Genomic DNA, 27,071 nt, shown 5'->3' on the forward strand with positions numbered 1-27,071 from the left:
AGGTTACCACTTGGTGAAGTTATGGATCCATGATATGCACCAGCATTACACGCTTTTAAAGATGTTTTGAACGTGTTTAAAATAGAGAAAATAATATTTAATAAACAACTAATTGAATCACATTATTGCTAGTCCATTGTGAGGCTAAGCCCACTTCTCTCTCTCTTAGTGTAGATAATATCATTTGTTACAAAAAAAAAAAACAATCATTTGACAACTAATTTAATCACATTATTATCTGCATTCGAATGATCTTTTTTATAACCGGCATTACACGCCTTTTAAGATGTTTTGAACGCGTTTAAAAAAAAATTGAATCACATTATTGTTAGCCTATTGTGAGGTACTAATTAAAAAAAACCACAAAATAATTCATTATTAAAAAAATACTATTAAAATGATGAAAATGCCCCTGCCTTATTTGATGCATTATTTTGGGATGCCTTTGAAGTTTTTTGTTTTGGGGCATTTTTGTCCAATTATTTCTGTTGAAGTTTGGCGACACCAAAACACTATTCGCCTTTTTCCATTCTCTTTATATATAATAGATAAACCCCTTTTTTTAAAATATACAAAAAATAATAGAATTAAACATTACAATTTGTTTAAAAAAAAAAAAAAAAAACGGTTCTTCAACTTAATTATCAAAATTTAGCGACATCAAATTTAAAAGTAAACATGGTGCCTAATATGCGTAACATACTTCGCAGCAGTGGCCAATTCCAACATAACATCATAGCATATTTAAATGTAACCAACAAATAAAAATATAATACAAGATTAGGGAAAAATTGAGGGCTACCTGCAATATGGAATTGCTCTTATAAAAAGAAATATAAAATTGGTAGTATCTTTAATAATTCGCTTTAATTATATAAAATTGGTAGTATCTTTAGTAATTCGCTTTAATTAAACAAGAGGTGGAGAAAAATCACTGTCAATACAATTAGTTAATTATTCTGGCCATACTTCTAAGTCTAACTAATAAAATAGATCACGTTCCTTTAATCATAAACAGACAAGTGCCTAGGTTTGATTTAAGTAAATCAAACTAATTTCGTCCTAAACTAACCTTAATCAAAATGTAATGTGGATTAGGTTTTGAGTTGACACTTGTGGAGTTTGAATCCTTTCGATTTCCTTTTTTTTTATTAAGTATATTTTGTTAATATTCACAAGTGAGGTATGCATACATTGTCTTTTCCAATAATTCAAGTGAAGTTGGGGGTATATCTTAAGTTTTTTCCAGTATGCACAAAGCAGCGCATACTGATATTTTAGAGTGACAATAACTACTTTCTTAATAAGAAGATCTAAGCAAGATAAATAAAAGATAAAATAATTGACAATATTCGTATGTCTTTTGGTTTGTTTGGCCCATTTGTGGAACACAATGGGCTACTCCATCAACTACTCTTTTTGCATCCTTCACCACTTCTATGAATTTAAATCCTCTTTAGATCTCGCATTTCAAAGCTGATGGATTAAGAAATTTGGACTATTCAAGAGAGGGAGAGAGAGGTTCGGGTCCTTAGTTTGTGTAAGGTGGGCAGTGGGATGAGCTAATGAGGTACAAGGATTTAAAATGAGTGGTTCGACTTTTTCAATCCATTAACTACAGACTGCGAAATCTTGATTCCACCTCTATGAATGAATTGTGTGTCCCACTTGTTTTTCCCCTCTCAATTTATAAATACAAAAGATGCTCTACAAAGAAGTTTTAATCTTTTGTTGTTCCAACATGAAGTTTTGAAATTTTATGAATTCGTATTTTGTTTTTGTTTTGTTTTGTTTTGTTCTTTTTTTTTTTTTTTTTTTTTTTGACTATTTTAGTCATTCACTAAACTGATGAGTGACAAGCGTAAGAGTATAGAAGCCACATCCGTATAACATGGACCATAACTAATCATCATGGAGATTTCACTTCTCCTTAACCAATGCTTCTTATTCCCAAACAACATCCAATGACATGCTTTAGTCCCAATGGAATGGTGCACGTGAATAATTAAATTTAACAGAAGATTATATGATCAAAGAGATGAAGCCATACGATTTTAAAATCTCATAGTATAATGTGAGAAAATTAAATTTAAAAGCGAAATGTGTCCAAGGTTTGATTTCACTTTACCTTTTATAAAAAAATATGACATTTAAAATCATTCACTTTATCTCAAGATCATTGGAGCTTTGATTGCCCACACGCGTCGCCAAGGCAATAGCATAGCCCACCGTTTGGCTTGCTATGCCCTCCATAACGCCCCTCCTGTTTGATCCTGGTTTGAGTAACCCCCGGAGTTCATTTCCCATTTGCTAGTCAATGATTGTAATGGTCCTGGGCATCACCTTTAATGGCTTGCCTTCCTAGTTCCTACTGTGTAACCGACTTGCTTTAATGAAATCTTCTGTCGTTTCTATCCCAAAAAAAAAAAAAAAAAAAAAAAAAAAGGGGACGTTGGGCGAAAAATAAGAGGTTCATTGACATGGACCCGATATAAGGTAGTGGTCCGACCCGGCCCAGCCCGTTGAAGAGTCGAGTATACCAAACCAAAGGCTGCTATTTAACGACCCCCGGACGTTGTTCGTTAACTTCAAACCCGAACAGTTAGAAACTTTGATCAGCAGAGAGAGAGAGAGAGAGAGAGAGAGAGAGAGAGAGAGAGAGAGAGAGAGAGAGAGAGAGAGCAATGGAGTCGCCATTCAAGGCAGACGTACCGAGGGGAAAGGCTTCCTGACGGGAGGAGCATCAGGAATCGGGTACGAGATTTCGGTTCAATTGGGCAAACATCGTGCTTTGATTGCCGTCATGGGCCCTCGTAAGCATGTCATTGACTCTGCTGTCGATGCCCATCGTTTCCAAGGCGTTTCTGTGATTTTCTCACTACCCATTTTTTTAACTGTAATTTGCTCCAATGGATGATATGATTTCTAAGAGTGGTCCTAATTCCCATGTTGGGGAGGACCATTCTTTTCTTCTTGATTTACCTGATTGGGCCCCTTCCTCTATAGTAGTTGTTATGAATATTTTAACTTGGAATATCAGAGGAGCTGGGAGAGATATGGCTGCCACTGTTGTGAAGAAGTTGGTGATGCAATATAAAGTAGATTTGTTGGTTGTTGTGGAACCCCGTATCAGTGGGGATAAAGCGAAGGAGATTATTCGAAATTTCGGTTTCTGTAGTTGGGAGATTGTGGACGCTACAGGTTTTTCTGGGGGTATTTGGCTTTTATGGAATGAGACTTAAGTCAAGGTGAAGTTTGTTGAAGCTTGTGAGCAAGCTCTTACTGTTCAAGTATTTTATGATTGTAAGCATATTTCGTATTTTTCTGCTATTTATGGCAGCCCTGATATTAAAAAGAGAAATGCCTTATGGGAATTTTTCTATAATTTTAAGTCTAGATGTGATCTTCCTTGGCTTCTTGCTGGAGACTTTAATGAGTTGTTGGCCTGTGATGAAAAGAAGGGGGGCTCTGGAAGCATTAGTTTGGGTGGTTTTAAGGATTGGTTTGATGCTAATTTTATGATGGATTTGGGATTTTCGGGTCCTTTTTTCACTTGGGATGGTGTTAATAAAAATGGTGTAAGAGTCTTTGAAGGGCTTGATAGGGCAATTTGTAATCTTGGTTGGAGGGAGATGTTTCCTGAAGCCCATATCAAACACCTTGCAAAAACTATTTCTGATCATAATCTTGTGCTCATCACTTTGCAAAGCAAGCATATTCCCAATCCAGAGTTCAAACCGTTCAGATTTAAGGCTATGTAGATGAAGCAAGAGAATTTCAAGCATTATTTGGAGTCTAACTGAAAGTCCCAAGATGTTGGTATTAATCAGAAACTTGGTTTTCTTTCTGGTAAGCTGAGATGGTGGAATAAAAAAATTTTTGGTCGTCTTGAGTGGAAGAGAATAAGGTTACTTGCTCGAATTGAGGGTGTTCAAAAGGCTCTATGTAATAATTGCAGGCCTTTTTTGTTGAGGTTGAATACTTCCTTATCTAAGGAATATAATAATCTTCTTGAGTAGGAGGAAGTTTTTTGGAAGCAAAAATCAAGAGTTAAATGGGTTCAAGAGGGAGATAGGAATACAAGGTTCTTTCATCTTTCTACCATCATTAGAAGGAGAAGGAACAAAATTGAAGGTTTGTTGAATAATGATGGCGTGTGGGTGGAGGACAAGGAGGATCTCAAGCAGATTGCAGTACATCACTTTTGTTCTTTATTTGCTGATTCTTTTGATGGGACTTCTAACGGTGTGATGCCTAATCTTTTCCCTTATGTCGATCAGTCTTTGCTTGGTGCTTTAAAAGATGTGTCTCTTCAAGAAGTTAAAGATAGTTTGTTTTCTGTTGGTGCTTTTGAGGCTCCTGGGCTAGATGGTTACCCTGCTGCATTTTTTCAAAAATTTTTGGGCGTTATGTAGCTCTGACATCCTTTGTCTTATTAATGAGTGTTTTAAGAATGGCTCTATTCCAGATGGTCTTGGAAGTACCTTAATCACTCTTGTTCCTAAGGTTGATGGCCCTCAAGATATTTCCCAATTTCGTCCAATAAATTTGTGTTCTACTTTGTATAAGGTGGTGACTAAAATTCTTGTTAATAGATTGAGACCTATTATGAAATCTGTTATCAACCCTAATCAGGTTAGTTTCATCCATGGAAGACATATTACTGATAACATTATAATTGCTCAGGAAGTTTTGCATATGTTTTCCATCACTGGAGGGGCCAGAGGCTATATGGCTTGGAAAATTGATTTATCTAAAGTCTTTGACAGACTTAGATGAGATTTTATAAGGGAAGTGCTTGTTGAAGTGGGTATTGATGATTTAACTGTCAAGCTTATTATGGATTGTGTAAGTAAAGTGGATTAGAAGATTGTAGTTAGTGGGGAATGCTCAACTAGTTTTAGGCCAAAGAGAGGTGTTAGGTAGGGTGATCTTCTCTCTCCATATATTTTTGTGTTATGTGTGGAGAAGTTGGGGCATCTTATCAGTTAAGATGTCTCTAATAAATGTTGGAAGCCTATCAAAGTGGCTAAAAAGGGGCTTGCCATTTCGCATTTTTTTTTTTGCAGATGATATTATTCTCTATAGCGAGGCTTCTAATTCTCAAGCTAAAGTGGTTAAACGTTGTTTGGACACTTTTTGTTGTTTGTCTAAGCAACAAATTAGCTTTGAGAAGTCTCAAAGTTTTTACTCTTCTAATGTGGACATCAATGTTGCTGATCTAATTAGTGAAATTTGTGGCTCTCCAATTGTTCAGGACTTGGGAACGCCTCGAGTTGTGCCTTTAATTCATTCTAGAATTATATCCAGCACCTATATGGAGGTTGTTAACAAGGTTCAGAGTAGACTCTCTGCATGGAAAGCCAACACTTTATATCTTGCTGGAAGAACTACTCTTATTCAAGCGGTTACTTCAGCTATTCCAGTTTATGTGATGCAGACAGCCAAGCTCCCAATCAGCACTTGTGATTTAATTGATGGATTGAATAGGAAAATTTTGTGGGGTTCTTCTGAAGTCAAAAGTAAAACTTGTTTGGTTAGATGGAGTTCTGTTTGTCTTCCGAAGAACAAAGGTGGTTTGGGTCTAAGAGAATGAAGTACATGAATGCTGCTCTTTTGGCCAAGTCCAGTTGGTGTTTGTTACAACGGGATGATGGTCTTTGGGCTAGTACTTCCAGAGGTAAGTACTTAAGTGTGGTGAATTCCGATATTCTCAAATGGTCAACTGGTAGGGTAGCTTCTAGCTCTTGGAGGGCTGTGGTTTAAGGTGGTCAATTGTTGAAAAATGGTCTTATTTGGAGGGTTGGCTCAGGTGCTAATATTAGTCTTTGGTTTGATGCCTGGCTTGATGATGACATTCTCGCTGATAAGGCTGTGATTCCTTTGGATGTTTCTGCTAAGCTTCAAAGGTTATAGACTTTTGCTATGGTAATTGTTGGAATGTTTCTGCCTTGAGAGCTGTTTTTCCGGAGGAATATGTTTCGAAGATTTCTGCGATTCCTATTGGTCTCAACGATGGAGATAGTGATTGCATTATTTGGAAGCATTCAAATGATGAAAATTTTAGTGTTAAATTAGCTTATCTTGCAAGTATTGATGATGAAGTTTTTGCTGATTGAAGTTGGAGTGATATATGGAAGCTTAAGCTACTTCCTCGAGTGCTTCATTTTTTATGGCTGACTCTGCATGGGAGATTGCTTTGCAATAAATAGAGAGCTAAGAGAGGTATGACTGATAATTCCTATTGTGACTTTTGTGATGGTTGTGTTGAATTTATTGATCATATTCTTCTACAGTGTGATCATGCAAAGTTAGTGTGGAATCAATTGGGTATGCATTCAATTGTTCTGTCCTCGGTTGATATTGACTTTCATGATTGGATGAGAGTGAATCTTTTTTTGAGAAGATTGCTCTGCCATAATCTGCCTTGGTGGGGTGTTTTTGCCTTTGCTTGTTGGTGGTTATGGAAATGGAGAAATTTAAGCATTTTTGCGTCTGATTTCATTTTCCCAAGTCAACCTCAGATTTTCATTTTTAAAGTTGCTAAAGAGTGGTTTGAGGTGCAAAATTTTGGTGCTAAGCCTGCGAAGAGTAGGATTTTTTTAGCCTGGGATCCTCCTCCTCCTAATTATGTCAAGCTGAATGTGGATGGCAGTAGGAAGAGTGGCAAGGGGTGCTCTAGTGATGGTGGGATTTTACGTGTTGTTGCAAGTGTGTGGATTGCTGGTTTCATTATAAATATTGGTGTGGGGAGTGTGCTTAATGCTGAGTTATGGGGTCTTTTTCATAGTCTATCTCTTGATTGGAGATTGGGTTATAGAAAAGTGCTTGTTGAATTGAACTTCGCTGTGGCTGTTACTTTAGTAATGGATTTTAATTCCTCTATGCACCCTCTTGCTCATCTCAATACTGCTTGCCGAGAGTTATTGCACAGGGATTGGATTTGCTCGGTTTCTCATGTTTATCGTGAGAAGAATAGAGTAGTTGATGGTATGGCAGATTTAGGCCATTAAGTTTGACATTGGTCTTCATGTTTTTTATGAGCCTCCTCCACTTGTGGATAGGTTGATCTTTGAGGATGCTGTTGGGTTTCCTCATACCCGTTTTGTTAATAGTTAGTTGTTTTTCTTGGGTCTTTTGACCCCCAATTTTACCAAATAAAAAGTAAATTCATTGCCAAAGTGAATTCCCTGTTGAGAACTTGGAAAGATTCATGGACACAACTTATAAATGTAACATTAGTTATAAGCAGGTGCCTGTCAAACAGGAGAGATCCAAGAGAAGAACAAACTCGATCATGTAATATTCGTTGGTTTAAGAGAACTTAAGCACAATTTCGCAATATCAACGATCAAAACGTTCCACAATCCCTGCATTCTTATCAAACTCCAATCTTAACACGAAATTGACGCTGATTTTCTTAATGGCTGCATATAATTCTCATCCGTCCAGAACAACCGCAACAAAGAAATAAGCATTAAGTTACAAACATTATATGTCATGCATCCCCGAGGATTTCGACATATAAATGATCTTGTACGCACCCTCGATCTGTCGGTAACTGTTTTTTGTTTACATTTGCGGGAATCAAACCTAGACCTATCCTAATCCTAACCCATTATAGCTAACCTCTAAGGCTTCATCATAAAGCAAAACCAACCAAACGATAGAGATCTCAAATTATGAAAACTATTTGAAAAGATTCAAATGGAATCAAGATCCCCAGGAGACATGCTTTACCTAAAGAATACTCCACCATGGACTTTTGGAGGAACACTAGTTTCACAAACAGAAAATATGCAACCATCCATAAGATTAGATTAAGGCAATAAAACTACCCGTAATATACAAAAAATTTGGGAGGTCTATAGGCCTACATGTTGATCATCAAGATCAAAACCGCTAACGCTAGAGACCCTGTAAGACAATCAAATATCCATAAGAGTGGTACCAGGCCAATGTGTTCTACTCAATTATTAGCGGTCCATCCAAACCAACAATGCTACTGTATAGTCAAGCGGCAATCGATATAGAATTAGTTTTAGCTGTCTATGTCCATACCATAAACGAAGAGATACAGAACTTTTGAATATTGGACAAGACTTTAAACTAGTAAACAACGCTACCTGGCATACGATCCAACAGGAATGCAAACTACTAAGAGAACTGGCTCCTTCTGTTAACATGATATTAATGTCCTTAGCTTCGGGTTCACGTTTATATTTTCTAAACAACCTGAAGGTTTTTCAGTCAGGTTAGGACAAAATACAAGATAGCATCACAAGATTAAGGAAGCTGTAACAACTAATTTTATTAATGAATCTCGACATTCAGACTTTGGATGTCGAAGTTTAGAATTAATCTGTTGACATTTAACAGTGTGCAATTACATAAGAAAAGTTTTCCGACATTCATCACAACACGAAAACTATAATCCCGAGCAAATTAATGCAATTCAACTAACTCAAATGTTTATTAAGCAAAAAAAGAATTAAGTAACAAACATGTATATGTATCCACAAAGAAACTAAACTCAATTCCATCAAAGTTTTTTTTTTTTTTTTTTTTTTAACCTTTCAAGCATTTAGTACACAGAAACTTACACATTCAATTCAAGCAATGTTGTTCCTTTACCATCAGACATCCAAGTTTTCCATCTGAATGCTGCTCTTGAGAGGTACATACTCTCCAAGATAGCCGCCGAGATGATCGTGCAAGGCGCTCTTGTCAATCTCCTGGTGATGATAACTCTTGCAGACATAGTAAAACACACTCTGCAATAGCAATCCAACCAAATTCACAATCACCAGCACACCCACCAAAAACCCACCAACCACAATCCTCACAAAAACCCCATAATCCTCCCCGCCGTGAACCACCACCGACCCGAAAACGGAACCGATGACCGCGCAGAGGGTCAAGTAGCCGAAAACGAGGACGAAGGCCATCCCAACCTTCCCTTTAAGGAGCTCGTAGCTCTTCTTCATGGCGGCGAACCCGTAGACGGGCTCGAGGACGGAGACAACGCTGGCCAAGTGCCAGAGGGCGGTGATGTAGACATGGACGACGAGGAAGAGGAGGAAGATGACAATGGCGGAGAAGAGGAGGAGAAAGGGGTTATGGGTATCGATGGCGAGGATGAGGAGGATGAGGAAGCCGACGAAGACGAAATTGTAGCAGACCATGAGGAGGGAGACCCAGAGGAAAGTGATGAAGAGGCGCTTGAAGACTTTGGGGATGGCGGAGAGGGTGTTGGAGAAGGAGACGGGCTTGGAGGTGTAGAGGGAGGCAGCGGTGAAGACGACGGCGGCGGTGGAGAGGAGGGAGAAGGCGAAGAGGAATATGAGGTAGCAGAATTGGAAGAGGAGGAGGAGGGACCATTTGTGGTGGAGCTGGGCGGGGTCGGTGGAGGAGGCTTGGAGCTGGTTGAGGAGGGGGTGGGTGAAGAGGGAATGGGCGAGGATGGCGAAGGAGAGAGGGAAAATTAAGGTTAGGGTTATGAGGTAGAAGGTCTTGGGGGACTGTTTGGGGATGGAGGTGGATTCTCTGAAGATGTCTGGGATGGTCAGAAATTGGAGCTCCTCCGGCGCCAGATCCATTGATTGCAGCAAAAAGAAAACTTTTGATTGATTGGGTGTTTGAGTTTTAGAGAGAGAGAGAGATGGTGAGCCCAAGATCTTGTTTTTAGGAGATGAAGAGAGAGGAGAGAGAGAGAGAGGATGATGAGAGATTGGGGAAGAAAGGAAGGAAGAAGGAAGGACTGAAGAAGATGGTGGCAGAAGAGCGGTAATTATTTTATTTTATTGGCCACATTATCTTTATTTTATTGTTTTGTTTGTAAAAGGAGGAATTTAAACGTGTGATGTGAATTGTGAAATATTGATATAGAAACAAGATAACTAATCTCTGGTCTTAATTTCAGTATACATATATTCAAGGTTTTGAATACGCTAGGCACTAGTGCTAGTGGATTGAGGCTGAGTCGGTTTAAACGATTTTATGTAAATTTATTATATATTGTATAAATAATTATATGTTTATATTTAAAAAATTTATAATTGTATTGAGATATATAAAACAAAAAAGATAAAATGGCATATAGATTAGAAAGTATTAGAACATATTGAAATATGGGAACCAGAATATAATGAGTGTTCATTTAAGTGTTCAACATGTCTCTTACAATTTATTAAAAAAATAAAAAAAGAACCGAAAGTTATCTATTTTCTGTCTACATGAGAGTCACGACTTAAGTGGTGCCTATACGGGTTATGCAAGCACCTAAGCAGGTTAGGCGCTTCAGCAGGTTTAGGTGTCATTTCTTGATTTACAAATGTCTATGCATTAATCAGTGAGGTGGCTAGAGCCTAACCCTAGGCACTAGGTAGAAATATTTAAAACAATGCATATATTTGCATTAGGCAAATTGATTAATGTTGTGTGTTCAACCTCTTTTCGCTCAAGTTATGATCATTCTGTAAATTAGAGGATATCAGAATCGAGCCCAATCATTGTAGTTACCATGTTATATTCAAACTCAATCGATGTTGCTATGACCCAAGTATCTTGCGGTTTCACTTCAGTTCCAATTTGCAAGTCGGATCAATGCAGTTACCATATTAGATTCGAACCTAATCAATGTAGTTACTTTTCGTTTATCTCAATATCTTGTAGTTTCAATTTGGATCTAATTTGTAGGTCAGGATTGACCTAATGGATAGGACATTCTTTTTTAACTTAATGTTTCCATGTTCTTTTAGTTTAGCTTAGAATAGTATTACTGCTTACAAACACTCTAGTATATGTGGATCCAAAATGACATGGCACACCTCTTTAGAACAAAAAATGTGTTAATTTTTTAGGGTTAATAAAATTATTGAATCTTTGTGAGAATCTAGAATTTAATAATAAGAAGTCAATTTCTACCACTTACTATCAACTATTAAAATTTTTTTTTTAACAAACGATAGCAGTAGTGGTTTAATTTTTCGTTGTGCAATTTCATTTTGTCATTTCTCTCCAACTTCTATAAACCAAATGTTGTTCTTCTCTTTTCTTTTGATCAAAAGAAGTGATGCTTTTTTTTTTTTTTTTTTTTTTTGTCGTCGAATAAAATAAAATACAATAAACTATCACTTCTTTTGACAAAAAAAAAAAAAAAAAAAAAAAAACTTACACAAACACCAAAGAAAGTAAATTTCTTTTACGGTCATTACAACAAGCACCACCAATACATTGAAATATCCACGTGATATAAAATCGAGTACATAATAATAGTTTTCTTTCTTACATGCCCATTTGTGTGTGATAAGAGAAACTGAAAATATGACTTTAACCATTTGAATTTAATTTTTTTCATATAAAACTTGACATAATTTTTTTACTCAAAAAGAACCCAGTGACTAGGATCCACCTAAGTGAATTCATTAATTACATATTACTTTACACATTTTACATTTTTTAAATGCCTAAAATACCCCTATTGCATATTTGATGTGCACAATTAATTCCATGCAGATTGTAAGGAGAGAGTAAACGATTTTGCAAAAAGAAAAATAAGACATTAATGCTAAAAAATTCATTGCATATTAATATAAATATGAGAATTGTTGGCTTAATTCTATGTATTTGGCATTATGAGTTCATATATATATTTTTACAAAAAAAAAAAAAAAAAAAAAAAAAAAAAAAAAAACCTAATATATGTAATAATACATAAAAAATAAAAAATAAAGTAATTTACCTACCATTTACAAAAATGTTATTTGATTCAAAATGTGTATAAATATATATATAGATATGTGTGTGTGTGTGTTTATAATTAGACCATATTAATTTACCTACCTACTATTTGAAATGTTCATTTCCAATGATGCAAAATATTGTATACCAACAACAAAATATTGCATAAACTTAGGAATTGGATCATGATTTTGATTTTATCTTTTACCTTCAAACAATCATATACATATTACTTTATATATTTTTACCAAAAAAACATCCCTAATAGGCTAATATATGTAATAATTCATTAAAAATAATTTACCTACCATGTACACAAAAATGTTATTTGATTCAAAATATATAATCTAGGTTTTCTCAAAAAAAAAAAAAATATATATATATATATATATATATAAAATCTAGGTGTAGTATATATATTTTTTTATATAATTGGAACAAATTAATTTACCTACCTACAAATTATTTCCAATAATTTACCTACAAAAAATTATACCCCGTGTGTAATATAATATCTTTTTTTTCACTAATACATGGAGAATAATTTACCCATAACAAGAAGAATTGAAAAATATTATGTCATACCTATATTTATACAACAATAAAACGTGCCTAATATATGTAACAATACATGAAAAATAATTTACCTACAAGTTAGAGAAGTGCTATTTGATTCAAAATATATAATACGGATTTACTATAATTTTTTTTTTAATAATTGGAACAAATTAATTTACTTCCCAATTAATGCAATATATATATATATATCACAAAAAAGGCAAATTTTTGGTATGATATGGATACAATGAATGCAATACAACAATTTATATTTTTTATTTCACTTTTTCTACAACTTTTAATTTGGAATAAACTTAGGGTTTTGGGAAAATAGCATGGGTGTAAATAAATTGTATTAATAGGTCAATAGTATTCCGATGTGGCTGCAGATTTTAAATTTGAACTTTTATTGGATGTTTATATGTAAATGAGTTTTTATCTAAGAATCATGAATTATAAGGGCCAAAATCTAAAGCACCCTAAGAGAAACAGATACATATTTAAGGTTTTCTTCTTTCTTGCATGTTCTATCTTTTGCATGCTCGTCTAATTAACATATGTTTACCGTTTCTTTACTTCTCCCACTAGTTTCCTTAACTGGTTTATGTTTATCCCTTACCGTTAAGTTTTCGAATTCCAGGACTTATGGCAGCCATGGAGAGAAGATATTTGCGCTTGGCAGCCTATCGAAAGAGAACCCAAGTTCGAACAAGGTAATGCGCATGCTACATTATTGCACACAATACTCAAAGAAGAAAAATCATTTGTTGATTACACTTGAGTTAGAGACGATGTTTTTGAGAGAAATTTGGGAATAATTAACAATTGGATGTGCTAATTGAATAATGTTCTAAAATATAGACTTATTACTTGTATAATAAGTTTGCTTACCAATCACAATCGTATTACTTGTACACAGCCATAGGGTATCCTACAGCACCCCATCTGAACATAAAGTTTTGCTCTAGGTCACTTCTGAACAAGCCAATATTGAGATTCTCAGTACAGGGAAAGTTTCTAAACAGTTGATGACCTTTAACACATCACAGGGTCAAAGCACCTATGCTAATATTTGGAGGCAACTGCAGACTCGCTGCAGTTTACTCTATTTATCTTTTATAAATATATATATATATATATATATATATATATATATATATATATATATATCGACCTTTCTATCACGTTCTGGATTGGTTGAAATGTTCTTAAGAGCTAGATAGAGAAAGATGAATGGCGGTCCTCATAACGAAATTATTGAGTTGGAACAGAGATGCTAACATGGACAGGCAATCAAAGGACTAAAATCCATTTTCAGTCTTACATCATGTTTTGGATCTAAACTTCAACTTATCTGAACACATGAATCTAAATTTTACAAAAAAGAAGAAGAAGAGGAGATGATGATACCTGCAGATGGCTGCTCCTGAAGGCTGAAAAAGCAAAATATCAGAGAAGTAAGCTAGGTTCTGTAGTAGGTTGTACAATTCAAGGCAATGTACGTAACATATCTTGATGTTACCGTGGGCTACTGGGGCTACTGGTTTTCTTCATTATTTTATCATCATTATATCTTAGGAAAACTAATGAAAATAGCTTGAAAACTTTGAGTTTTAACAAAAATGACAAAATAAAAAGTAAAGTGAATAGTACCAGAATTGATTTTTTAGTGTAAAAATGTGATTTTTCGTTAAAGTGAACAGTACTGGGAGCTTTTCGTTAAAGTTTCCTTATTTCTTAGGTTGGGATGAAGAAAAAAATATCAACCAAAATTTATTTTGTACGTACATATATACATGCAATAGGAGAAAATAGGAATCCATGCGATGGATGCATGCAATGACTAATGTCTAATTAATGAGATCTTTTGATTTATACATAAGAAGAAAGGAAGAATCTGTTGGAGTTAATATTTGAACATTGAACTTAAATGAATGAAAGTTCAAGAGTGCTTAATTAAAGGAAACTTGTCTAAAGCCCAGCACCGAGCCCAAAGGCAAAATGAAGCCTTCTCAGTCAAATACAAGTCACGTGCTTACCATTGAAGTGACAAGTGATGGAGACTAACCTACTACCACCTAAATAATACTTTCTAGTGGCATTCCAAGTAAAAAGTTGATGAGTCACTACCCTCCAAGTGCTTTCGGGCAAGAGCAAAAGCTACAGTAGTGGGGTTAATTTGCCTATAAAAGGAAGAAGAGGCTCTAGAGATAAGGATACTCAACCAATCAAACAAACAAACATACAAACTCTGCTCTCAAGGCCAAATTTGCATCCAAAAGCTAAAATCAACCCAAATTCAGTCATTTTTAGCGACAAGCTATCTCTTGTCCAGTTTAAAACTCTGCTATCTCCCTTAGTGGCGTAATCTCGATTCCCTTGTGTAAACTTGTTTACCATCCATCCATTTTTAGCATATAAACCCCTGTTAATTCAAAGAGAAGTGATTGCAAGAAGTTCAACCTTGCCAGACAATGTGAAATCTTGCCCGATGCTCTTTGTTTGTTTTCTAAATTTGTAGATCTATTACTTAATGCATTATCCGGTATGTATTCAAGTTATTTCCATCAGTTTTCCTATTTTAAGAGTTATTTGTATTTGAATCTGATTGGTTTAATGAATATGTTATCATTAAAATCAATCAAGAACCAAGTAAATGGCTTAAAGGGGCCTGGACTCCCTTCATTGTAAACATACAAAACTATGAACTAAAAGTCCTTATTTACAAGGCAAGAAAAAGAACTTAATGTGGACTTAACCCATCCACGACAATCCTTTGATAACAAGAAGTCCGAGTAACTTAGGGCGCAAGTAATCGACTAAAAACACACTTGTTCTACATCTGCTATACTGAGATAGCAGTGGCACTCGTAGCACTTAGTTAGTTTTGATTGTGAGCCTCAAGGCCTACACCTAAGGCCCCACAAAGACACATTTCAGAACTAACTTTGTCCTCTTCTTGTAGCACATTAATAAGCAAGAGTCCAACTACACATCCAAAGTGCCAATCCCTTGGGAAACTGTGCTAAGGTCCAAGGATCATTCTCCAGAGAAATCTTTGCCCGAACAGAATCTATAATTTTTTCGAATCAAAATAGTTTTCCAACACATATTTTGTTATGGACACAATATCAATTAGAACAACTTTGGAGAGAAAGTATCAATTTGGAAGATTAAACATGCATGTCTTTTAACCTAAGAGCAGGTCAAGGCCCAAAACGCCTACACATAATTGGTTCAAATCCTAAGGACCGCAAGATCGAAAACCCTAATCAAGAACCCCCGAAGTGACGTTTCTACGTCTCTCATCTCTTCATATTTTTATTCAAGCTCTTTACCCCCTTGATATATTCTTTGTTACCCGCTCTGTTTGCAGTTGCTTTTTTACTTCATTTAGTTTTCTAGGATGTTTAGTTGTAATTTTACGGAAAACCTAGCTTAATTACAACATTAGTAATGTTTGTTGACACCTATTACATGTGTTCACATGCTTTTTAAGGATGTGTTGTTGTTGGCCTTGTGGGATTAAAAAGACATCAAAGTGAGTTTGGGAGTATAATTTGTAGCAAAAGGAGAATGGTCTTGTGGTTGTGGTCTAAAGGGAAAAACAAAAGCACCTTGTGTTGTTTGATGGATTTTTTTTGGAACAATTTGAAAGTAGGTTTGCGGGTAGGGATTACTCATTTTTTTAGAGTGTTATGTAGTACTTTGAACATTTCATCTGAAATGGGTAACAGATAAAAACCGATGCCTATGCATCGGTCACCAATTAATAAATCGATTTTAAAAACACATTATATCTGTTTTCTAAGCCAAATTTGGTATAATACTGCTCATCATCTGGAGAAACAAAAAGTGAAGATTAAAGTGTACGTGTTCACTTTTAGTTTTGAGCCATATAATTGGCCACCGAAAACATAAGAAACTAAGCTAAATATGAACAAAGAAATGTAGATGTGAAAAACAATTCCAGTCAAAATTTCACATGCATGCATGCGCGTAGATGACAAATAATTAACATCAATTTGTTTAATATTTGAGTCTGCGGAAGTCCATGTGATTCTGTGAAGACTGAGAAAAATATCAATGATGAAGGGGACGTAAAACTCAGTTCCATTTTAGGCAAACGACATTCTTAATTCTTCTTTCTGTGTGTGGCTCTCATCCGACTGTCACATTTTGAGCAATGAAGTTGGACCCCATAAAATTGACCTCCCTGCACATCAATATACAGAAGAACAATGATTATATTCTCATTGCAGAGTAGAAAAAATTTCGGGGGAGTAGGGAAGGGAGTGGGGGACCAATCAACAGCGTTTTATTGACACTTGCTTTTCTTCCTAGAATCGTAAATAGGTAGTTTATGACTTGGGGTAAATAATAACTCGGGTTATTTGGCGGAAATGGTAATCTTTTATGGCAAAAAAGTCAAGAGTTCGAGTCGTGCAAATGGGTACGATAAATGTTCATCCTCCGACCCTCACAAAACGGGGTGAGCTTTGTTGATTTGGAGTCTCACTTTTTTTTTATGTTATAACAAGGGCTGTACATATAATCAATTTAGTACGAATTCGAAGTTCGACGTCTCTATTTTCCCTCCTCAATATAGGATTTTGAACAATTTAATCTAGCAACTTTGATAAATAGGCCGACCGTAGCTAGGGTGACATATAATCAATGGAGCATTTTATCTAGTACAGAGTTCGTGGTCTCTATTCTACATCCTCAATATAGGATTTGAACTATTTAAGCTAGCAACTTTAAATATAGTTTGAATGTGACAGTCTCACAAATGTGGTATTACTAATTTATTTGTAATAAGTGGACGAAATATAGTTGATACTTAATGAACCTATGATATAGTATTAATAAATAAAATACGTGTAACACAAGTAGATTAGTAACATCACATCACAGTGTGCAATTTTTTGTCCTAACATAACTTTATATATAATATCACCAATCATAATGCATGTAGTCATTTGTTTTTCCTTTCGTGTATATTCTTTATTGTTTATTTTCTTTTCTTATCAAAAGTTGGTTGTTCATATTAGAATGCGATATTTTAAATTACTCTAACTTACAGAGAAAAAGAATCAAATTCAAGTGCAAAGAGAGTGGAACATTGCCCTAATTAACCAACTAATCTAACTCAGATTCACATATACATAATAGACATATAGGTGTACAAAACAAAAAAAAATTAGTATAAACTTCATATAGTTCATTAAAGTTGTGACTCACTTATACGTGTGCCAAAACAAGGGTGACTGATGCTTCAAAGAGTCAATTGCAGATTAATGATACATTTGATTAATAAGCAGAAATTTCATATAAAATATATATATATATATATATATATATATATTATCTACACTAATTAGAAGGAGGGGTGGGTTTAGCCTCACAATGAGCTAGCAATAATGTGTTATAAACTCACCTTTGGTGAGAATCGAATCTAAGATCTCTCACTCATAAGTGAAAAAAAATACCACTAAACCGTAGTACTAAGTGACATAAATTTCATATCATGCTTAATGACTAAGTCATGAACATTATTAACACTAATCTGTGATCCATATCGAAATACATCAATATGTGTCAAACTGTTGTGAGCCAATTGTCCAAAGTATTTGATTTTCATTTCATTTTCGAGGAAGCTTGGTTTGCTCACACAACTTTAAAAAGCTTTCCAGATTTAGCAAAATCCAGAAAGCTGGGTTTGCAGACAAAAGGGCAGGGTGGTTAACAGTCGCTGCAGGCAATAAGACATCAACACTTTGTAGGTTTTCTCGCAAAATTACGTATATACCACCATAATTCAAAGCTTACATCTGTGCAGCATGCTTGAGTATTGCGAGATCTTCTTCGTTCTAATTAGGCATTGAGATTACAGACCATGGACCACTTTGCTCATCTGCAATTCCATGTGCTCCCGAACCTACAATTTTAATAAGCAAGCGTTAAAATTTACCAGTACACACAAGTAGGTGCAATCGAGTACTTCTCTATGGCCTGCGATCTGTATTAAAATTGACCAGTAAGAATATATATGAATATCAATTGTCATTAATTGTTAATCTTTTGGGAAAAAAAATGATGAACAGGTAATCGACAATGTATATAAAGATGAACAATTATATATAATTAGTGCAAAATTAACTCGGAAACAAAGATGTATATACATAAATGGAACTGCTTGAAACGATGAATTTACTAGTCATGGTTAAATATACCATTGTAAATAAATCAACAAAGGTTGTGATTAATGTTTGGTGTGGTTGAAATGTTACCATGCTATTTTTTGTTTTTTTTGGTCAACTTACCATGCTAATTAAGGAGACATTTTGGACATATTGATTTCAATTTACATATGCTAAGGAGGCATTTTGGTAATATAGTTTGGAAAGATGGGCCAATTGCCAAGCTAAGTTATCTAAATATAGAGTCTCTGTATAAGTTCATTTGCCACAATTCATCTTGCCAAACTTGAAACCCAACAAGGCAAAGAGAGAAAGCAGAGGTAAAGCAGCAATCCCTCTAAGTCTTTGGCTTCCAAAGTCCTCCTTCTACCTCTCTCTCTCTCTCTCTCTCTCTCTCTCTCTCTCTCTCTCTCTCTCTCTCCTACATATGTCATCATTCGGGTTTTTAGAAAACTAGGTTCTTACTTCTGATCACAGTTCTTTTGTTTATTGTAGGACTCTTTCATTTAAGATTTTTATTGGGTACAACTCTCTCATCATTTATTTTCATCCAACAAAAACAAGAACCCTTTAGTACTTATAGCATACTAATAATTAAACAATTTTTTTTTCCATATATAATCCACATATACATACTTTTTTTTACCCTCAAATATGTATTTTTAAACTAGCTAATTGTTGGGTTTTTGAGTATTGATCTAAATCAGGAATTTGAGCACTGGTAGAGTCAGAGTTCCATAAATTTCTTCTAGCTTTTCCTACAAATTAAAGAAGAAAAATTACGTAAATATGGGAAGGGGCAAGATAACAATTTCGAGGATACAAAACAAAACCACAAGGCAAGTGACTTTTGCGAAACGGCGGGCAGGACTGATCAAGAAGACTCATGAGCTTTCTGTGCTATGTGATGCCCAGATCGGCCTTTTCATTTTCTCAAGCACTGGCAAGATGTTTCAGTACTGCAGTGAGGCATCAAGGTGATGAACTAGTCCTCCCACTTTATGTATGTTTTATTTTCTTGCTTTCTTGGGGACTTTTTATGGGTTTGTTTTATTTTTTCTTTATTCGACGTCTTTCTTAGATGAGTTTTATTTACTGATCTGGTTGCATAATTTGTGTATATTTGTTCAGTTTGCAAATTAATGGTTACAGAAGTTTGATTAGTGTTTCTCTTTTCTTTTTACACAGAAGATCATATTTTGGTTTCAGGGTTTGCTTTGTTTCAAATCACAACTTCTCTCTCCTTTCTTTTTTCTTTTCACCGATCTATGTGTTTTACTGTTGTTGTTGCCATTTGGGGTTTTCGTTTTTTCTACACTGTTCTTGTGCATGATCTGATTTTAGTATCTCTCTCCCAATCTGTAACTTATTTATTTTTTCTCAGCACCGCAGGTTGATTTTTACACAGTGCTATGCTTTGGTTTTCAGTTTTGGCTCAATAGCCTCATCAAATTTAAATGATTTCACCAATTGAGTTCATCTACTTGCTATTTGCTCAGATCTGCATATCTAGGGTTTTCGAAACCCTAATAATTTCTGACTGAGGCACTCATGCTGTCCTATGTCAGCAAAAACAAAGAGTAAGAAAACAAATAGTTGATAATTCACGGTCAACAAATATTTCTGTCACAGACCGTCAATTGAATGTTGATGTCTACCTACTTCAATCTCTACCGTCTGATCTTACTCTTTTTTTTTTCACTTGATCATTTTCCCTTTTGAATTTTGGGTAAATCCCTTTTCAGATTTTTATTTTCGTTATGGCACTCATAACCAATATTGTTGCACGACACGTTTTGGTGAATTATTTTTCCAGATTTTTACTGAGTAAAATGTAAATTAATTATATGACATACATGTGTTTTAGTTATAATGTTACACGTCTAATTAAGCTATATGTGATCCAACTTTAGAAATTAAATTCATGTTAATTAATATCATCATCTTCATGGTTTTGTTTGAATGTCTTATAGCGTGGAGGAGCTTATTCAAAGGTACCAGGTTGCTAAAGGGATTCGAATACCGCAACACAACGACACGGTATATGCACCCAGTGATTATGTACTGAATTTCAACTCAAAACCAAAATGATTGTTCTAAGTGCTTTTGTTACAAGAATTATTTGTGACACACCTTCTATTTGCGGATATATATATAGGAATATATGAATGCTGAGTTGGGAAAAATGAGGAGAGAAACTCACCATCTGGAATTAAGTTTGCAACGCTACACGGGCGAGGATCTAAATTGCGTTCGATTTGAAGATCTGGTGGAGCTAGAACACCAACTGGAGGCGTCTGTTAACAAGGTTCGAGCTAGGAAGGTATAATTAATCTTCAATTGTCTCCTAATTACTACATTTTTTTGTTGATGTTATATATAGTGTTACAGGTTTAAATCTGGTACTGTATGATTTGTAACATGGTCACATTAGAAAGTCCCTGGTCGATGGCCATTCACGAAAATTCTACCATGCTCTAGTGTATTCAGTAAACTAAGACTTTTAACCGTTAGATATTGATTAGTGAATATTTTACCTATGATTTGACAGTTGAAATCCCAGTGTATATGAGTCATGTGTTTTGATTACCTAGCTAACCTTTTTTTGTTCATGAATTTCTTGGTTTTTTTTTCTTTTCCAATGACTAATTGGAAATTGGCGTACAGTTTGAGGTCTTGCAACAGCAGATAGCCAATCTTCTTGCGACGGTAAGTTTTTAAACCCATGATCTCTACCAAAATATTCACTTTTTTGGTGAATATGATCTGACATACTGATGGGTTGCATTGTCATGAAACTTAGACTAAAAGGCGGGAGGAAGAAAATGAGAAACTATTCCATCTGGTGAGTATCTGCAAGGTTATATCTAACTTTGAAATTTCCGAAACGTTGCTTACAAATTAACATGCATGACGAAGTGTTAAAAGTTTGATTAATTTAAATGTGTATATGGAAATTTAGATTAAGGCGCATCGGGCAGCAGCATTTGGTCATGATCTGCAGGCGCATCATGAGGCTCACGAGCAGTTGGAGAATCTGGAGATGATACCGAAATCTGAGGAGCACCGACACGTGCTCGATCAATTCCCATTTGCAGGTGAAGAACAACCAAGCAGTGTGCTTCAGCTAGCCACTTTGCAGCCTCAGCCTCAGTTCAACCCTTACCCTCACGAGCCTGCTCATCATCATCCCGGCCTTCTCGATTTCAACCTCAGCGGCCCCTCTATATACGGTATACGTATATATACAGCAGTTATACATATTATATATTTGATCATGATCACACAAAGTGTTTAATTAATTACACTGGTGAAATATACAGCCTAATTTTTTTTATTCTTTTTTTATTTTTTTTTTCCAGTTACATATTCATACCACGGCTTACAACACTAATATAATTCTGTCTGAACCTTATTAGTTTTGTTGTTCTGCAGAGTGACAATTTATGAGAAGGGATAGCTAGCTTCTGGCATGCATGCATCAAGGAAAAAAGGGGTGTCTGAATCCTCTTCATGCTGGAATATTAAAAATATCTGAACTACTTTTTCAGGGTTTTTGGACTTATTTATAAATATGACTTATTAAGAATATTATATGATGTGGTTTTCTAGCAAAAGATGATGTGGTTTTTGTTAAGATATGTTTATATCATGAATATTGATGATGAGTGAATCATAGATCAGTGCGTAATCACTTATATTTTACAATAGACTCGCTTTTCAGTGATCACTTATAGTTTATAATATCATTGAGATCTTACTTGATGCATGGTGCACAATTAATTACCTAGATTGTGTACATTTTTTTCTTCTTTAAAATTTTTAATCCCTTTTTTTTTTTTTTTTTTTTTTTTTACAAACGATTGAATAATTTACATAAATCTACGGGAGGGGAATTCGAACAGGGACCTCGAGTGCAAAAACAAATACTCTTAACCAACTGAGCTACAAGCTACTTGCTATAAGTTAATGCTTTAGAAATTATTGAAGTTAGTAAAAATGTACTAGAAATATATAGAAGTAGAGCTGTTGTAGACAAATCAAGACCAAACAAGATGCAATTTTTATGCATGTTTATCAGTTTGTAAGTAGAAGTAGGTAGTTAAAAATTAAAATTGACTATTCTCCAAAATGTTTTTTGTATATGGCATAAAACGAATGGATTGATGGGAGAAAGTCGGTTTTGGTAGTGTTTGTTTCTTGTTTCTAGGTTCGTTGATGCTGCTTGTGTGATTAGGCAACATTTTTCCTTCCATTGCGAGACTGGGAATCGTAGTGCGACTCCTGCTTGTATTTCTCTTTGCTTCAATCTTGGATCACAAGCTTTCGTTTAAGACAAATTCTTCAATGTGACTGTAACATCACTTTACTGATTCGCACTTTAACTGATTCAAATGTATCGAAGACGTCTTAGCTAACACCGTGTCACCATTAATTAAGGTCCTTCGTTAAACCTTTGATTACAAGATAAACTTTACCATTTATTTGACTATCACGCTTCATTTTATAGCCTGAAGGTTCCTAAAATACCTTTGTGAATTTCTCCGATCCCTAAATAGATGGACTGCCATGTCGAAACCACAAGCTAATTTTTTTAAGGAAAAAAAAAAAAAGAATAATCAACACACAACGTAGCAAAAATGTTTTTTCTTTTTAGTTTTGCATACACATACATAAATGAAAGGGACAAATTGCATATTTTTTTTCATTCCCAAGGGAGAAATAATTTAAATATTGTAATGTGACAATGAGAATTGAATATTCATGTGTTTGTTTAAATACTCTATTTTATCCTAACAACACACATCAATAACTGTTTTTTAAAGGAGATTAGTTGGTGACTTTGTCAAGGCAATCCATTTTTTCGAAAACTGAGAAAACTTACATAGATATTTCAACCTCCTTTAACCATCATCGTGTGATTCATCAATGCGAGAAATTAAACATAAATCATGCCGTGTAGATTGAACATAATTTAATTGTTACATCGTTGCAATAAAAAAAATTCATAAATTCTCCCAATATTTTAAATGCAAGTCTAAAATTTCCATTATTATTATGACATTTTTTGACAAACCATATTATTTACACTAAGACTTAAGAACTTTTATTTATAAATAAAAAAAAAAAATACTACTAAACCTTAAGGTTAAGTGGACATACATTCTCAATTCCTAGTAGTAAGTGGACATACATTCTCAATTCTCAAGGGCCACTTAAAGGGAAAACATACCTGCCTCCGTATAACGCACTTGGCGCACGTTAGCATGTATGCCGAGGCCCCAAAACAACGGGTACGATGAGTAGTGAGCTCCGATCCAGCAAAGCCAAGAAGACTGCCAAACCCTTCTCTCCTTCTTCCACCAACTCCCCCCATGCCCGCCGCCGCCGCCGCCAAATCCTAACCCAATTCCTCTCAATGGCGCGAAAATCCTCCCTCCTCAAGCAATCCCTCGCCACCATCGTCGGCGTTCTTGTCCTCTACGCCTTCCTCAACAACTTCCTCACTCCGGCCGCCACTTCCAAGCTCGAGAACGCCTTCCCCTCCTTCTCCTCCGCCGCTTCCAATTCGATCTCCGACGTGTTTGTTTCCCGGGAAAATCAGCTTAACTTTCCCGGAAAGCCCGTCAAAGTGTATCTCTACGATCTCCCGAAGCGGTTCACTTACGAAGTCATCAAGCATCACTCGTTAGCCCGCGGCGGCCGGCCTGACGACGACGTTTCGAAGCTCAAGTACCCGGGTCACCAGCACATGGGCGAGTGGTACCTGTTCCAGGACCTGCTCAAACCCGAATCGGAACGGGTCGGGTCTCCAGTCGAGAAGGTATTGGATCCGGAAGAGGCAGACTTGTTCTACGTGCCGTTCTTCTCGTCATTGAGCTTGATTGTTAACCAGGCCCGACCGGCCTCCGGGTCGGAGAAGCCGTTGTACAGCGACGAGGAGAATCAGGTGGCGTTGATTGAGTGGCTGGAGGTGCGGGAGTACTGGAAGAGGAACAATGGCCGAGACCATGTGATCATGGCTTCGGACCCCAATGCTCTGTACAAAGTGATTGACAGAGTGAAAAACTGTGTGTTGCTTGTTTGCGATTTCGGGCGGTTGAAGGAGGACCAAGGATCGCTTGTGAAGGACGTGATCGTGCCTTACTCTCACCGCATCAACACTTACACCGGGGATATCAGCGTCGAAAATCGCAACACCTTGTTGTTCTTCATGGGCAACCGCTTCCGAAAAGAGGTACGTCTTCAGTTGCTTGCTAAATTTCTTATCTTGATCATTGTTGTTGTTTATTGTGATGGACTATCTTGTGGGTTTGTTGGAAATGCTGCATTTTTAATAAGCATTGTGTGATTGCTTCTCATCTAAGTCTATGAATTACGGGTTTGAATATGAATCAAGAAACTTTATGGGGTAAATGTTTGATATTAGGATCAGTTATCTGTCCACCTGAGCTAATGTGACTTTTGGGGCTTTTTTCGTGTTTGTGTAGGGCGGAAAGATACGTGATTTACTATTCCAATTACTTGAAAATGAAGAGGATGTTATAGTAAAGCATGGAACACAATCCAGAGTGAGTCGACGGGCTGCTACACAGGGGATGCATACGTCGAAGTTCTGTTTGAATCCTGCTGGTGATACTCCATCAGCCTGCCGACTTTTCGATTCTATAGTTAGCATGTGCGTGCCTGTGATAGTCAGCGATAGCATTGAGCTGCCATTCGAAGATGTGATAGACTACAGAAAGATAGCAATATTTGTAGAATCCAATGCAGCTTTAAAGCCAGGATTCTTAGTCTCAGTGCTGAGAGGAATCCCCACTGAGAGAATTCTGGAATACCAGACAGAGCTGAATGAGGTTAGTCCAAATCTTTGTATTTTGGGATTTCAGTTGCCTTTTCTTTCTGATGTTTTTCGAGTATTCTTCTGCCAGATTCGTGCTATTGTTTTCAAATTTTCTTCTGCTTCAGTTCGTGCTTGCTTCTTTTACTCATTTTCAGTTTGGAAGGTTTTACATTTGATTTGGTTGGAGACCAAGCATGGGGAAAAGGGTAATGGTGAAATGAAGATTAAGAAATGGAAAACATATGTAAACCATGAACATGCCTAAGGAAACTAATGCAAACCGATACAGGACTTGTATCATATGAGTGTCTGAGATGTAAACCCTGTACTTAGGTTCTCAGTTTTTGAACTGGGATAGTTGCACCGATTTCTCTTTCCTTGAATCACATGGGAAAGCAGAAGGGGCAAAGAGTTTTCTCGGCTAGGCAGGTCTCGTACAGGGTAAAATCAAGACATCTTATATCTCTGTCTCACTGGCCAAACTCTGGCATTCTCTGTTAGTTGTGCATTCAGCAAGGTCTTTTCTTTTTATATTTCGTTCATCTTTGACACTGGACAGATGTGGGTATAAGAGCAAGGTTGAACACAAAACTGTTATGCATCTCCGTAGAACCCTGCGATGATATTTGACAAGTGTCTAGGACTCTAGATAGATTATTTTAATGTGGACTTTGTGGCAAAGTTGTGTTGATGTGATGCATAAGAGTTCCACAAGTTTTATGTGCATCGTATATGTGACTGCAATTTGGTGTATGAAAATGGTACAAACTTAAGAGTCATCTACTAAGTAATTCCAGTGCACAGTTAATGACAGTGGAACTTGTTATTCCTTACTGATCTAAATTTCGTGATTTAGGTGAAGCATTATTTTCAATATGGAGAACCAAATGGAACAGTAAATGAAATCTGGCGCCAGATCGCACAGAAGCTCCCCTTTATCAAATTGACAATCAACCGCGACAGGCGACTTGTCAAGAGGGATTCGAATGTGCGAGACTGCTCTTGTCTCTGCTCAAACCAGACTGGGATTATAACTAGCCTATGATACCACTCTCGTCAATGAGAGACTATTAATCAGATAACACTCTCTACTTCAAGGGAGGCTGCTCCACCTCTGTCAGTCATTTGGAGCTTCATATTTTGATCGGAAAACCTTGGATCGACAATTAGCCATGAAGGTTTCGCTTATGCATCTTCGGAAGAGTGATGAGCAGTCGGTGTTTTGTTATAAGCTGCTGCTGCTTTATGCTGGTTATGACGAAGCTGAATGACACACGCAGTTCGTTCTTTCACAGATTGGGGTTTTCGATACGGGGCCTTACACAATTTGCTGTAGTTGTAGATACTGTTGTTTTACTTGGTCATGAAGAATCAGCAGCTGGAAAATTAAAATTAAATTACATGTAACTTGTAATTCATTTGTACATTAGTAGATAATAAAAACCATATTTGTTTCATCTATTGTCTTGCCCTGTATCCGTAAACACGTTGCGATCGCAGCCATTTTTGTCACTAAGGGCTCATTTGGAACTACTTTAAGACGGCTGAAAGCGTTTTTTTTATGAAAATGTTTTTGAAACCAATCTTTAGTTAAAATGCAGGATTCAAATGAATCGTGAAAAAGCATTTTGCTTTTGGAAGTTGGAACCTACAAACATATTCTCTAAAAGTGTTTTTAGTCATTTTGTAAGTATTTTCAAACAAACCCTAAATCGTCTCGAACG

General features: G+C 35.9%; 4 protein-coding genes across 7 annotated transcripts; 3 read left to right on the forward strand and 1 right to left on the reverse strand.

Annotated features, from left to right (window-relative positions):
* Nucleotides 1-2,909: 2,909 nt before the first annotated feature.
* LOC148693791 (uncharacterized) lies at nt 2,910-4,415 on the forward strand. The gene is made up of 3 exons (XM_088678113.1): nt 2,910-3,201; nt 3,244-3,757; nt 4,112-4,415. The coding sequence occupies exons 1-3, from the start codon at nt 2,910-2,912 to the stop codon at nt 4,413-4,415; spliced, it is 1,110 nt and encodes a 369-aa protein (XP_088534239.1).
* A 3,411-nt stretch (nt 4,416-7,826) lies between these two features.
* Nucleotides 7,827-9,801, reverse strand: LOC137729561 (uncharacterized). The gene is made up of 2 exons (XM_068468535.2): nt 8,604-9,801; nt 7,827-7,917 (listed from the first exon to the last, which is right to left on the reverse strand). The coding sequence occupies exon 1, from the start codon at nt 9,597-9,599 to the stop codon at nt 8,637-8,639; it is 963 nt and encodes a 320-aa protein (XP_068324636.2). The 5' UTR covers nt 9,600-9,801; the 3' UTR covers nt 7,827-7,917; nt 8,604-8,636.
* Nucleotides 9,802-18,767: 8,966 nt separating this feature from the next.
* Nucleotides 18,768-22,211, forward strand: LOC137727371 (MADS-box protein FBP24-like). 4 transcript variants are annotated; one of them, XM_088677142.1, is made up of 9 exons: nt 18,768-18,823; nt 18,999-19,025; nt 19,211-19,480; nt 20,477-20,564; nt 20,662-20,826; nt 21,171-21,212; nt 21,307-21,348; nt 21,466-21,736; nt 21,939-22,211. In XM_088677142.1, the coding sequence occupies exons 3-9, from the start codon at nt 19,293-19,295 to the stop codon at nt 21,941-21,943; spliced, it is 801 nt and encodes a 266-aa protein (XP_088533268.1). In that variant the 5' UTR covers nt 18,768-18,823; nt 18,999-19,025; nt 19,211-19,292; the 3' UTR covers nt 21,944-22,211. The 4 variants fall into 4 exon arrangements, with proteins under 4 accessions (XP_088533268.1, XP_068322342.2, XP_088533269.1 ...); XM_068466241.2 differs by having other exon boundaries at nt 18,999-19,480; nt 20,477-20,543; XM_088677143.1 differs by lacking the exon at nt 18,999-19,025 and having other exon boundaries at nt 18,785-18,823.
* Nucleotides 22,212-23,648: 1,437 nt separating this feature from the next.
* On the forward strand, nt 23,649-26,804 carry LOC137727680 (putative arabinosyltransferase ARAD1). Its single transcript, XM_068466506.2, has 3 exons — nt 23,649-24,741; nt 24,995-25,360; nt 26,204-26,804. Exons 1-3 carry the CDS (start codon nt 23,803-23,805, stop codon nt 26,390-26,392), a joined length of 1,494 nt encoding a protein of 497 aa, XP_068322607.2. The 5' UTR covers nt 23,649-23,802; the 3' UTR covers nt 26,393-26,804.
* The last annotated feature ends 267 nt before the right edge of the window (nt 26,805-27,071 follow it).

The sequence above is a fragment of the Pyrus communis genome, chromosome 10 (genome assembly GCF_041283825.1).
Source record: "Pyrus communis isolate YQ-2024b chromosome 10, ASM4128382v1, whole genome shotgun sequence".
In the NCBI taxonomy this organism is placed as follows: Eukaryota; Viridiplantae; Streptophyta; class Magnoliopsida; order Rosales; family Rosaceae; genus Pyrus; species Pyrus communis.